The sequence below is a fragment of the Syngnathoides biaculeatus genome, chromosome 13 (assembly GCF_019802595.1).
Source record: "Syngnathoides biaculeatus isolate LvHL_M chromosome 13, ASM1980259v1, whole genome shotgun sequence".
NCBI lineage: Eukaryota > Metazoa > Chordata > Actinopteri > Syngnathiformes > Syngnathidae > Syngnathoides > Syngnathoides biaculeatus.
In genome coordinates, this window is record NC_084652.1 from 26749887 (window position 1) to 26763675 (window position 13789).

The 13789-nt window shown below is 43.5% G+C and overlaps 1 protein-coding gene across 3 annotated transcripts in view; it reads right to left on the reverse strand.

Annotated features, from left to right (window-relative positions):
• The window catches only part of LOC133510637 (phospholipid phosphatase-related protein type 4-like), a 185011-nt gene that overhangs the window by 85788 nt on the left and 85434 nt on the right, over window positions 1-13789 (reverse strand). For all 3 annotated transcript variants that reach the window (XM_061838779.1, XM_061838778.1, XM_061838780.1), the window contains 2 exons: window positions 12198-12255; window positions 11836-12009 (listed from right to left, as the gene is read on the reverse strand). In XM_061838779.1, the coding sequence (XP_061694763.1) occupies window positions 11836-12009; window positions 12198-12255 (232 nt within the window). The remainder of the gene's footprint in view (window positions 1-11835; window positions 12010-12197; window positions 12256-13789) is intronic.

Consider the following 13789-nt stretch of genomic DNA (forward strand, 5'->3'; position numbering starts at 1 on the left):
TCACAAAGAAAAACAGAATATATGTGTGTGAATGAGAGGGGGGGTTGAGTGAGGGTCCAGGGAGAAGAAATAGAGAGTGTGGACGACTTCAAATGCTCAACAATCTAGAGCAATGGTGAGTGTGGTAAGGAAGTGAAGACACACGTCAAAGCAGGTTGGAACAGCTGGGGGAAGGTGTCTGGTGTGTTATGTGACAGAAGAGTTTCTGCTCCGATAACATTTATAAAACAGTGGTGAGGCCAGTCATGATGTATGGATTAGAGACGGTGGCACTTTAGAGACAACAGGAAGCAGAGCTGGAGGTGGCAGAAATGAAAATGTTGAGCTTCTCGCTAAGAGTGCGCAGGTTGGATACGATTAGAAATTAGCTCAAAGTTGGATGTTTTATAGACAAGGTTTGAGAGAGCAGACTTCCATGTTTTGGACAAGTCCAGAGGCAAAAGACTGAGAATATTGGGAGAAGGATGCTAAGGCAAAAAAAAGCAAGAGGAAGACCAAAAAGAAGGTTGATGGATGTTGTGAGGGAAGATATGAGGGCAGTTGGTGTTAGAGAGGAAGATGCAGGAGATACGTAGGCTTAGATGAAAATAGATGACACGCTGTACCGACCCCTAACAGGGCAAGCCCAAAAGAAAAGAAGAAGAATAAGTATTTTGGGATTGCCATGACGACAGACATTGTCCAACTTACGGCCACAGCTCCAGTCGGCCGCCTCAGCAATGCCGGCGGGAGCCTCCCCTTTTGTTCGCCGGGGTGAACCCCAACGAACAGGTGCTGAGCCAGGTGGCAATAAGTATACCCACACCTGCTCAGCGGCTCTCACTGTGGGCAACTCCAGAGTGGAACAGAGTCCAATACCTTTCAATTGGACTGGTAGAGGAGCCCAAGTGGTGTGTGGAGGCTAGTCAGAACTTCATGACTTCACACACCAGCTCGGGCTCCATCCCTGCCAGAGAGGTGATTTTCCACAACCCTAGAATCATCTTCTGTAGCTGATTGGATCACCAAGGTCCCTGGCTTCGGCCACTACCCAACTTGTATTGTGCCTGACCCATATGGCTCCTCTCACAGTGGTGAAACCATGCGATGCTGAACCCACATTCGACTTTCGGGCTGTGCCCAGCCAGGCCCCAAAGGTGCAGGCTCTGCCAACAGGCACTTGCCTTCAAGCCCGTCAGCCAGGCCTGGCTCCAGAGAGTCCCAGTGACCGGCCCTCAGGCAGGGGACACCTCAATCCATTTAAGTCTTTAATCTTGGGAGTTTCACAGCCTTGCTTTGTCTGGTCCTTCACCTCGGACCTGTTTCTCATGGGTAACCAGAGCAGGGGATAAAACCCTCGACGACTTACCTCGTAGCATAATTGGGACAAACAAACCCAAACACTTTGTTAAATTGAGATCTTCCAGGAGGGGTCAGTGTTCATGATGCTACAAAAAGGAAGTATTACTTTTGCAACAAACAAAATGAAAATATTTTGTGATCTTTGTGAGTATATTCTATGGACTGGCAAAAACTCAACTTTTCATAGGAGTTTCACAGCCGTGCTTTGTCTGGTCCTTCATCTAGGACCTGTTTGTCATGGGTAACCAGAGCAGGGGGTGAAGCCCTCGACAACTTACCTCGTAGCATAATTTGGACAAACAAACCCATTCACTTTGTTAAGTTGAGACCTTCCAGGAGGGGTCAGTGTTCATGATGCCACAAAAAGGAAGTATTACTTTTGCAACAAACAAAATAAAAATATTTTGTGATCTTTGTGAGTATATTCTATGGACTGGCAAAAACTCAACTTTTTGGAAGGTGTCTGCTTCGTTACATCTGGTGTGAAAATTTTCAGAAAAAGAGCATCATAACAGTTAACAAAAACCCCTATGATGAGTAAAATTAATTTATTCAGGTTTCCGTTGCCCGGACGCATGTCACCAGGGCAACCCTCTGGAGCCAGGCCTGGAGGTGGGGGTCTAAGGTGAGTACATGGTGGCTGGGCCTGCAACCACGGGTCTTGGACGGGCACAACTCGAAAGGGTAACTTGGGTTCCTCTTTTCGTGCGCTCACCATCTGTGAGGGGGCCATAGGAGTCAGGTGCAATGTGAGCTGGGTGGAAGCTGAGGGTGGGGACCTTGGCAATCTGATCCTTGGCTATAGAAACCCGCTCAAGGGACATGGAATGTCACCTCTCTGGCAGGGAAATAGCCCAAGCTGGTGTGTATGGTCGAGAAGTTCTGACTAGATATGGTCGGACTCACCTCTACAAACCACTTGGGCTTTGGTACCAGTCCTCTCAAAAGGAGTTGGACTCTGTTCCACTCTCCAATTGACCACGGCGAGAGGCGCCAAGCACTTGTGGGTATACTTATTGTCCCCTGGCATGGTACCTGTATGTTGTGGTTAACGGCGGTGGATGAGAGGGTAGGCTCCTTCAGCCTTCGGGTGGGGCGAGGGGTCCCGATTGTTGTTTGTGCCTATGCACCAAACCACAGTTCAGAGTACCCACTATTTTTGGAGTCCTTAGTCCTAGGGAACTCCATCATTCAGGGGGTGGGGTACGGATTTTAATGCCCACACGGGCACTGGAATGGCGCGATTGGGAACAACGCCCCTGACCAATCAAAACCCGAGTGGTATTCAGCTTCCGGACTTCTGTGCTCATCATAGATTGTCCATAACGAACACCATGTTCAGGACACCCGAGGTCGCAGTTCGATGATCGACTTTGTGGTTGTGTCATTAGACTTGGAGTCGCATGTCTTGTACACTCAGGTGAAGAGAGGGGCAGATCTGTCATTTGATTTGGTCCGACATGGCAGGCCGAAACATATTACAGTGAAGAAAATAAGTGTTTGAAAACCTGCTACATTGCATGTTCTCCCACTTGGAAATCATGAAGGGATCTGAAATTTTCATCATAGGTGCATGTCCATTCTGAGAGAAATAATCTAAAAAGAAAAATCCAGAAATCACAATATATGATTTTTTTTTTTTTAACAATTTGTGTGATACAGCTGCAAATAAGTATTTGTACACCTGACAAACCCAATGTTAATATTTGGTGCAGTAGCCTTTGTTTGCAATTACAGAGGTCAAACATTTCCTGCAGTTGTTCACCAGGTTTGCACACACTGCAGGAGGGATTGTGGCCCACTCCTCCATACAGATCTTCTCTAAATCAGACAGGTTTCTGGGCTGTCGCTGAGAAACAGTATTGCGTATAGGTCTGGTGACTGGCTAGGCCACGCCAGAACCTTGATATCCTTCTTATGGAGCCACTCCTTGGTTTTCCTGGCTGTGTGCTTCGGACCATTGTCATGTTAAAACACCCAGCCACAACCCATCTTCAATGTTCTGATTGGGGGAAAGGTTGTTCCCCAAAATCTCACAGTACATGGCTGCGGTCATTCTCTCCTTAATATAGTGCAGTCGTCCTGTCCATAGTGCAGAAAACCACCCTCAAAGCATGATTCTACCACCGCCATGCTTCACCGTAGGGATGGTGTTCTTGGGATGGAACTCATCATTCGTCCTCCTCCCAATATGGTTAGGAGGATTATGACCAAAATGTTCATCTGACCACAAAACCCTCTCCAATGACTCCTCTGTATCATCCAAATGGTATTTGGCAAACTTAAGACTGGCCTTGACATGTGCTGGTATAAGCAGGGGAACCTTCCGTGCCATGCATGATTTCATACCATGACGTCTTAGTGTATTACCAGCAGTCACCTTGGAAACGGTGGTCCCAGCTCTTTTCAGGTCATTGACGAAGTCCTGTCGTGTCGTCCTGGGATGATTCCCCACCTTTCTAAGAATCATTGAGACCCCACAAGGTAATATCTTGCATTTGGGCTCCATTCCAATTGAAATTGACTGTCATGTTTAGCTTCTTCCATTTTCCAATGATTGCTCAAACAGTGGACCTTTGTCACCAAGCTGCTTGGCAATTTCTCCGTAGCCTATTCCAGCCGTGTGGAGGTGTACAATTTTGTCTCTGGTGTCTTTGGACAGGTCTTTGGTCTTGGCCATGTTACAACTTAGAGTCTTACTGACTGCATGGGGTTGACAGGTTTCTTTATGCAGCGAATGACCTCACACAGGGGCATCTGCTTAAGAATAATACATGGCGTGGAGGTGGACTTTTAAAGGTGGACTAAGAGGTCAGAATTCTAGCTGATAGACAGGTGTTCAAATACTTATTTGTAGCTGTATCACAAAAATACATTGTTAAAAAAATCATACATTGTGATTTCTGGAATTTTCTTTTTAGATTATCTCCCTCATAATGGATATGCACCTACGATGAAAATTTCAGACCCCTCCATAATTTCTAAATGGAAGAACTTCCAATATAGCAGGGTGTTCAAATACTTGTTTTCTTCACTGTATGAGTGTTTGCTGGGAATCACTGTTAGATCCTCCTTTCAGAAGGAATTTCAACTCCCACCTCCAAATGAACTTTGCTCATGTTCCGGGTAATATTGGGTCCGATTGGACAATGTTCCACACCTCCATTGCTGAGGCAGCCGACTAGAGCTGTGGCCGTAACATGGTCGTTCCCTGTCGCCCAAAGTTCCTAAAGGGTCTGGATCATGTGAAGTTCCCCTGGTTGACATGCCTTTGCAATATCACGTGAACATTTGTCAGTTGTCTTGAGTGGCAGACTGGGTTGTGGTCCCCCTATTTAAGAAGGGGGACCTGAGTGTGTTCCAACTATTGGGGGATCATATTCCTCAGCCTCACTGGCTAGGTATATTCAGGTGTGCTTGAGAGGAGGGCACGCTGGGAAGTTCAATCTCACATTCAGGAGGAGCAATGTGATTTTTGTCCTGGCCGTCGAACAGCAGACCAGCTCGACACCCTTGGCAGGATCCTCCAGGTTGCATGGAAATTCATCCAACCACTCTATGTGTTGTGTGGACTTGGACCAGGCATTCGACCGTGTCCCTCAGGAGTCCTGTGGGGGGTTCTTCAGAAGTATGGGGCACCGAACCCCCTGATAAGGGGCTATTGGGTCCCTGTACTGTCTATATCCCAATGAATGCTAATGTTAGTACAGTACTTAGCCATCTGCTTGCGACTGTGAACAAACAACAGCTCACCCACATGATCTTGCGCGATCTCACAAGTGGTGAGCCCATGGGAAGGGGGACCCATGTTACCCTTTCAGGCTGCCCCATGTGTGCAGGCCCAGCCACCAGGTGCTAACCTTCAAGATACACCTCCAGGTTTGGCTACAGAGGGAGGTCCCGGTGACCCGGATAAGGGAAACATGAATCCATTAATTTTTCTCATCATAGGGGTTTATAGAGCCATACTTTCTCTGGTCCCTCACCTACAATCTGTTTATCATGAGTGATCCTACCAGGGCATGAAGCCCTAGACAACTTAGCATCGAGGGTCATTGGGACACACGAACCAAGATAAGATGACGGCTCAAGGAAGGGTGTTTTTTTTCAAACTGAAAATATTCTATAAGTTCTAGGGATTGATCCGTATTAATGGAATTTTTGTTTTTTTCCAGTTCAATAGAATTGTTTTCTGAGCAATAGTTAATGCGATGAGTAATGATTGTGTATATTAATTTGGAAGGTTGATTAGGCTTAAGTCTTCAAGTATACACACTCTCGGGGAAAGTGGAATTCTAAAGTTTAAATATAAGATTTTTGTGTCACCGAAGTCCAGAAGCCTTGAAATGGTATGCATTCCTATACAGCATGAAAATAGGTATCTGTGATATTTTGAGCGCAATGCGCACATATATTTTATTTTTTATGAATAGTGCACTGAGTAAAATGTACTTAATGGAGTACTTTGTCTTGTATGAGCTATAAATTTGTATTTTTCATCATTCTAAATGTATTGTTCATACATGCTGTATCATTGTAGTTACAATCGACAGACATGGAGAGATCCTCCCATTTGGGGATTGGTAAATGTATATATTTTGTTCATAAAATTAATTTATAAACTCTTGAAAGGTTTCTTTTATTTTGCGGGAGAAGCTTTACTTTTTGTTTGACAAACTACCATTTTGAGATTACTCTGAAGTGTTGGTTTTTTTTTTTTTTCTTGCTGTTTTTAGTTTGTTGTATTGAAAGATATTTAAGACATTTGTGTCAGTCTTTTTGCATTCACAGTGGTGTAAATTCACTTGCATGTGTCTGTAGGCACATACTGCTGTTATTCATTCACTTAGTGTGGGACTACTCACTTATTGCAATAAATAATTCATGTATACATGAAGGTTGTCTGTTACACCCCATTTATATTCTTGTTCTATAGACCTCTATAATCAACTGTCAGTTCCAGCACATTTAAACTGTTTAACCGGGTTCACGATCCTTTGTCTTGCGCTATCTTGTCCTGTTCTTTTATTACAAATTGTAGCACTACAGTCGCAGATGACATCCATCTTTGTTTCTTTGTTGTAGATATGGAATGTTTTTTTTCTCTCATTCTGTTACAGTTTGGTGCTTTGCCTTTGTCTTTTTTTAAATCTCTCTCATCCTATAGAAATTCTGCTCTGTTCAACTGATTGACTCTGATGCTCAATAAATCTTCAATTAACATGTTAAGAAATCACAGTGGAAGCTCAAAAACTCCACTGAGACACAGTAAAACTGTTTTATAATAAAGGGGATGGAGATTCTCCATTCTGATTGATCTAACAGCCAAACAGGACCCCCAAAAAGACGGAAACGGGTTCTGAATACAGAGAAGAAGTGAAATAAGCAAAGGAAAACCTGAAAGGGGTATCACCACCCAGGTTACATGCTGTGGTGTTTACATAATTCACCCGCAGGACCTCGAGTTGGGGTACGGTTAGTTCCCACGTCGCAACATGGCACCCCAGCTGCCCGGCTGCCCCGTCACCTGCGCTTTCGGGATTTTGTGTTTGTTCGTCATGACGCCCACCGTGGACCTCTCCGCCCCCCATACGACGGGCCGTTCAGGTTCCTGGAGCACGGGGATAAGAGCCTGCTCGTGGACATTGGCGGCAGACCCGAGACTGTTTCCGTGGACAGGGTCGAACCCGCACACCTGGACATTACCCAGCCTTTGGGGTTGGCCCTCCCCCCCGTGACGGGGTCATCCCCCTTTGCCCTGTGCCCTTGCGCCTGCCGAGGTGCCCTTGACCCCGCCTGAGCCCTTGTCCCGTGACTCAATGGACAGTGCGGCCCCGCCCCCCTCGGCCCCTACAGTGCACACCCGCCGGGGTCGGGTCATCATCCCTCCACGGCACAAGGATTTTGACTATGGGTGAATTCTGGGGGGGCTTGTGTGGTGTTTACATAATTATATAAATAAATAAATGCCTCGAGGTTCCGCACGGACTATTTTTGTTGTTGCTCTTCCGGAGTAAAGGTTAACAGAGTTCCCGCCATTATGTGAGTAGTGTTTTGATGTCGAACAATAAAGCAAGTTCTGTTCCTGTGTCCGACACTCCGCCTCCGACTCCTTTTCTCCGGCGCTACAATGCGATGGTAACAAGTGGAGGTAATTCAAATTTTTACATGGTAGTACATCTTCCCATCAAGAAATATAACAAAGAGATTGAAAGATATGAATACCAAAATTTAATGGCATGAAGCCTTGGTTATGGATTAGACATGGCAATTGAAAAAGCAGCACAAAGAATACTAATTGATGTGAATGGGCTTCGGTCCCACAATTTGCCTTGGAAGAAGATCGAGCAGCGGTATTGGCAATAAGGGTTCAGGTAGTGATACCCGGCAACCAATTAGTTGGAAAAGATTTGGTAGTTGTAAGGCAAAAGCACAACATGAACAGTGAATAATGGAAGCCCAACCTGAAGTTCTTTCGCCATTGCTAATACAAAGGAAAATAATTCAGAAAAAGGAATAAGTGCACCATCACGATCACACACACACAACCTAACGTGCCCCTAGCTGTAACTATTGCTGGGATCAATGGGTTTGAAGACAGCAATACAAAAATATCCAGCCTGAGTGCTTGGGGTGTAGACCCCTCCTATATTCATGCTGAGCAAGAAGGAAATTGACAAAAAGCCATTCTTGCCAATAACTCTAGTGAGTGAAAAGAAAAGTGAAACAGTAGTTGCAATTACAGGAAGTGATGAGGCAGTGGAACACTCAACTGAGGAGGTAGATGAGCAAGAAAACTCAGAAAAAGAGGATGAAAACTAAACGGCCAGTCTGAACTCTGTCTGTTTGGGTGCTGTCAACCGACACATCAAAAAATTAAGAATAATAACTGATAGTTATTATTACTTTCAAGTTCTGAGGGAAGACTTAGGTATTTGGGAAGACAATGGCTATTAAGGCTCAAAAGAGAAAGAAATTGCTCACTGTGAATTATGGAAAAAAATTCCTGAAATAAGGCTAAATTTAAACATCGATGTCATACACCCAACGGCTCACACAAAGGTGGGGTCCCACTAGGAAGGGAACAATGAAGTTGCTCAATAAGGCCAAGAAAGAAGGGTAGAAGGTGTAGGTTACGTAAAATGGGACAGGATCCCAAAAGGAAAGGTAGTACCAGAGGAGAACATGAAAGAAGTGGTGCTGCCAGTACATAAAGTGATTGGCCATGTTGGCCCTCTCCCGATGTGGAAGGAGTTGGAGAGTTTGGAGCTTTGGGTCTCTGAAAAAGCCATTTGTCTCACGTTGCGGGACTTTGATTTGTGTAACAGGTACAATGCAGGACACCTGAGACATAGAGTGAAAGGATTTTGTATGGACGTGGCTGGACCCATGGGAATAAAAGGCATTTGAATGGTGAGAGGGCCTCCCCTTCAGAGTAGCTGTATCAACAACCCTTCGTGCCACTGGAGGCGGGGTGAGGACCGATCAAAGCAGCAATTTGGCAAAAGGTACATCATTTCGAGTGGGGCAACAGGTGTGGGTTTGAGGACAAGACCAACCTGGCAAATCAATGGTGAAAGCTAAGTAGGATGACTGAAGTTGTAATTGAAATTTTTCATACAAATACAGTGCTCTTACAGAAACAGGGAATACAACGAGTAGAGCAATTGAAATCAATCCCAGGCTCTCCAACTCATGCCAAGAAATCATCAGAAAACAGAGTACATGGCAGAAAGAGGAACTACCATACCACCCTTTGTGAAGACGGAACAGTGAAAGGAGCGGTTGTTCCCCAGAATAACATAAATGTAATCAGAGTTGGAGTAGCACTAGAGCAACTGGAAAATTCAAGGAAGGGATTCCTATCCCCGAACAAAGAAGTAATGAGATGGTTTAATGCTGACACAAAAAGTGTTATCTGCCTATCTGAAAAAAACTTGTATATTTTATGGGTGGGATTATTTATGCAACCTACATTGAAGAAAATAAGTATTTGAACACGTTGCTATAGTGCAAGTTTTCCCATTTAGAAATCATGGAAATTTTCATCGTATGTCCATGTCCACTTTGAGAGAGATAATCTAAAAAGAAAAATACAGAAATCACAATGTATAATTTTTGTAATGATTTATTTGTGTGATACAGCTGCAAATAAGTATTTGAACGCCTGTCCATCAACTAGAATGCTGACCCACAAAGACCTGTTAGTCTCCGTTAAAAGCCCAAATCCACTCCATGTATTATCCTGAATGTGTGAAGTCGTTAGCTGCATAAAGACACCTGTCCATATCCATTATGAGGGAGATAATCTAAAAAGAAAAATCCAGAAATCACAATGTATGATTTTTTTAACAATGTATTTTTGTGATACAGCTACAAATAAGTATTTGAACACCTGTCTATCAGCTAGAATTCTGACCTCTTAGTCCACCTTTAAAAGTCCACCTCCACTCCATGTATTATTCTTAAGCAGATGCCCCTGTGTGAGGTCATTCGCTGCATAAAGAAACCTGTCAACCCCATACAAACAGCAAGACTCAAACTTGTAACATGGCCAAGACCAAAGAGCTGTCCAAAGACTCCAGAGACAGAATTGCACAACTCCACATGGCTGGAAAGGGCTACGAACAAAGCAGCTTGGTGAAGAAAGGTCCACTGTTTGAGCAATGATTAGAAAATGGAAGAAGCTAAACATGACTGTTCATCTCAATCGGAGTGCAGCCCCAATGCAAGATCCTTAGAAAGATGAGGAATCAGCCCAGGACTACACAACAAGACTTGGTCAATGACCTGAAAAGAGCTGGGACCACCGTTTCCAAGGTGACTTTTGGTAATACACTAAGATGTCATGGTTTGAAATCATGCATGGCACAGAAGTTTCCCCTGCTTAAACCAGCACATGTTAAGGCCCGTCTTCAGTTTGCCTATGACCGTTTGAATGATAGAGAGGAGTCATGAGAGAAGGTTTTGTAGTCAGATAAGACCCAAATGGAACATTTTGGTCATAATCCCACTAACCATATTGGGAGGAGGGCGAATGATGAGTTCCATCCCAAGAACACCATCCCTACGGTGAAGCATGGCGGTGGTAGCATCATGCTTTGGGGGTGTTTTTCTGCACAATGGACAGGACGACCGCACTGTATTAAGGAGAGGATGACCGCAGCCATGTATTGTGAGATTTTGGGGAACAACCTCTTTCCCTCAATCAGAACATTGAAGATAGGTCATGGCTGGGTCTTTCAACATGACAATGACCTGAAGCACACAGCCAGGAAAACCAAGGAGTGGCTCCGTAAGAAGCATATCAAGGTTCTGGCATGCCCAAGCCAGTCACCAGACCTATACTCAATCCTGTTTCTCAGCGACAGCCCAGAAACCTGTCTGATCTAGAGAAGATCTGTGTGGAGGAGTGGGCCAAAATCCCTCCTGCAGTGTGTGCAAACCTGGTGAACAACTACAGGAAATGTTTGACCTCTGTAATTGCAAACAAAGGCGACTGCACCAAATATTAACATTGGGTTTCTCAGGTGTACAAATACTTATTTGCAGCTGTATCACACAAATTATGAAAAAAAAAATCATATATTGTGATTTCTGGATTTTTTTTGTAGATTATTTCTCTCAGAATGGACATGCACCTATGATGAAAATTTCAGATCTCTCCATGATTTCTAGTGGGGAGAACTTGCAATGTAGCAGGTTTTCAAATACTTATTTTCTTCACTGCATAAATAGGCGGCATGGTGGCGTAGCTGTAAAACCACTGCTGGCACTCCGGTTTCTTCCCACATCCCAAAAACATGCATTAATTGGACACTCTAAATCAGTGATTCCCAACCAGTGTGCCGTGGCACATTCATGTGCCTGAGAGCTCTTATAGTGTCCTGCTGGAAATTATCAAATTTCACTGGATTGGTCATCATATTAATTATTAAGAACAACTATATCTTCGTTCATCATTCACTGGCAGTGGCATATTAAGACAGACAGAACATATAAAGGCTCTTTTATCAGAGAGCAGAAAGTGTAGAATTGACTTGTGTATCCAGTTTTTGTGATATTTTTATTTTTTGGTGTCCCTTGAGATTTTTCAAATGTACGATATGTGCCTTGGCTCAATCAAGGTTGAGAGTCACTGCTCTAAATTGTCAGTAAGTGTAATTTTGAGTGCGGCTCTTGTCTGTCTCCATGTGCCCTGCGATTGGCTGGCAACCAGTTCAGATTTGAACTGAACAGTTGACTGGAATTAGATAAGTGACTCAGAAAATGGATCCATGTATATCTTTGTGTGTGTGTGTGTGTGTATATATATATATATATATATATATATATATATTATATATATATACACACAAATACAGAGCGAGAGAGAGAGAAAGACTCGTTATTACAAGTCTTTCTGTTTCTCATGTGAACAGACATACACAAGTTTGAAGTCCAATTTTTGTCACGCTCAAAACAGAAGGATAAAAGATTTGTTGACTCTATTACCAGGTATGTAGCTACAGCTATCCCCAGAATCCATCCACAGTAGACATCAACAGGATGGTTTCGGAACTGTATGATCCTGGTTAATCCGGCGAGGATAGCGAACATGATGAATGAAAACACCATAAGAGGCTTCAGCAGCTTTGTGGAGTCTGTCAGCACTGTGTTTAAATACATCTGAAACACAATTCAAAACCTTTTGCATAATCCAATCATGAATAATTCTATGAAATCCATTTCAATCATGAAAAATAAGTCATTGTTTTTTAATATGACTAACTGAGATAATAAAATATACATGTGTACGTGTGTGTATGCATGTGTGTATGTGTGTGTTTGCTTCCTGAGTATGTGCATGTACTTACTGAGACATAAACAGCTGCAAAGCCTGCCATTGAAGCATGCTGGGAGGGAAAAGATTTCCTGTACAATCAGAAAAATATATTTTTGGCTTCATGCAGCAAAAGAAATCCCATTACTACATATTTATCTGAGAGTTTAACAGAGTTGAAAATATATCGAAGGCTGGGGTCCAATGAAGACAATACAATTCCATCTTTGCTAGTTGGAAATATACTGAATGTATGATGACAGCAACTAATTAAAGTACATGAAAAAATATGGCTGTTTAATTTTGAAAAAAAATGTTAAGGCAATCTTGTTTTGCACTTGTCCAGCTTTATCCAATGGGGGCAGTAAAGACACTGTAGTTAAATTTTGGGGGAAATTACTGTAGAATTACTGAAATATTCTCATTTTACACTCGTAGCACTGGTGCATACAGGTGTTTTAGTTTGTCGCCCAAGCATATGATTTGGTCATGCTCTTTTTTTGAGGTGGGACAGCTTGACCATGGCATACTACAATTCTGTATGAAGTAAAGACAAAAACGGAGACAAGGGATGACATTTTCAAAATATATTACTGTGAACAAAAAGTTTGCTGTTGTGAAGCAGGATCAGGCAAAAGGGTTTAATTAAATAAACAAATGAATAAAAGGTTTTCTTTTATTCAAGGATTAGTTTGACTCAGAGGGGCCTGTTCTTATAGTGAGGGATCCTAATGTTATTCTCCTCAGAAAACCACATCATTTTGAGCATAACCATAACTGTATGATTGACAAATATTTTAAAATGATTGCATAGGTGTATCACCACCATATCAAAGTATTGTTTTTGATTATTGATAAATCATAACTGTTGCAATAATTGCATTTTATTTCAACAAACTTAATACAAATAACCTAGTTTTATGTCTTTTAGAACTTGATCAGCTAACCCCTCCCATGATCCTCGGAGCTATGTTGTTTGGGCCTTCATGCCCCTGTTTGGGTCATCCATGGCAACCAGGTCCTCGGTGAGGGACCAGAAAAAGCATGGTTAAAAGACCCCAATGATGAAAAACACAAATGGATTGAGATTTTCCTTGTCAGACCTGGGTCACCACTCTGGAGCCAGGACTGAAGCTTGGGCTCAAAGGCGAGCACTTGGTGGCCGGGCCTCCACCTATGGGGCCCAGAGGGGGAAAGCCCAAAGAGGTAACATGGGTCCCCCTTCCTATGGGGTCAAAACCTGTTGGAAAGTCCATATAGGTCAGGTGCAGTGTGAGCTGGGGGTGGCCAAAGCCAGGGACCTTGGCAATCCAATCCGCGGCTATAGAACCTGGCTGGAGGGATGGGGAATGTCATCCATCTGCTGGGGAAAGAGCCCCACCTGCTGTGTCAGGTCGAGAAGTTCGGACTAGATATAGTCTGGATAATCTCTACACACAACTTGGTCTCTGGTACCAGTCCTCTTGAGAGGCATTGGACTCTTTTCCAATCTGGAATTGCTCACAGTGCGAGGCACCAAGAGAGCACCCCTGCTGGAGATTACATTGTTCATCGTACTACTTCATTCTACATTGAACCTATTCCAGGTGTCAATGGGCAGGAGGCACGGTACACCCTGAACTGGTT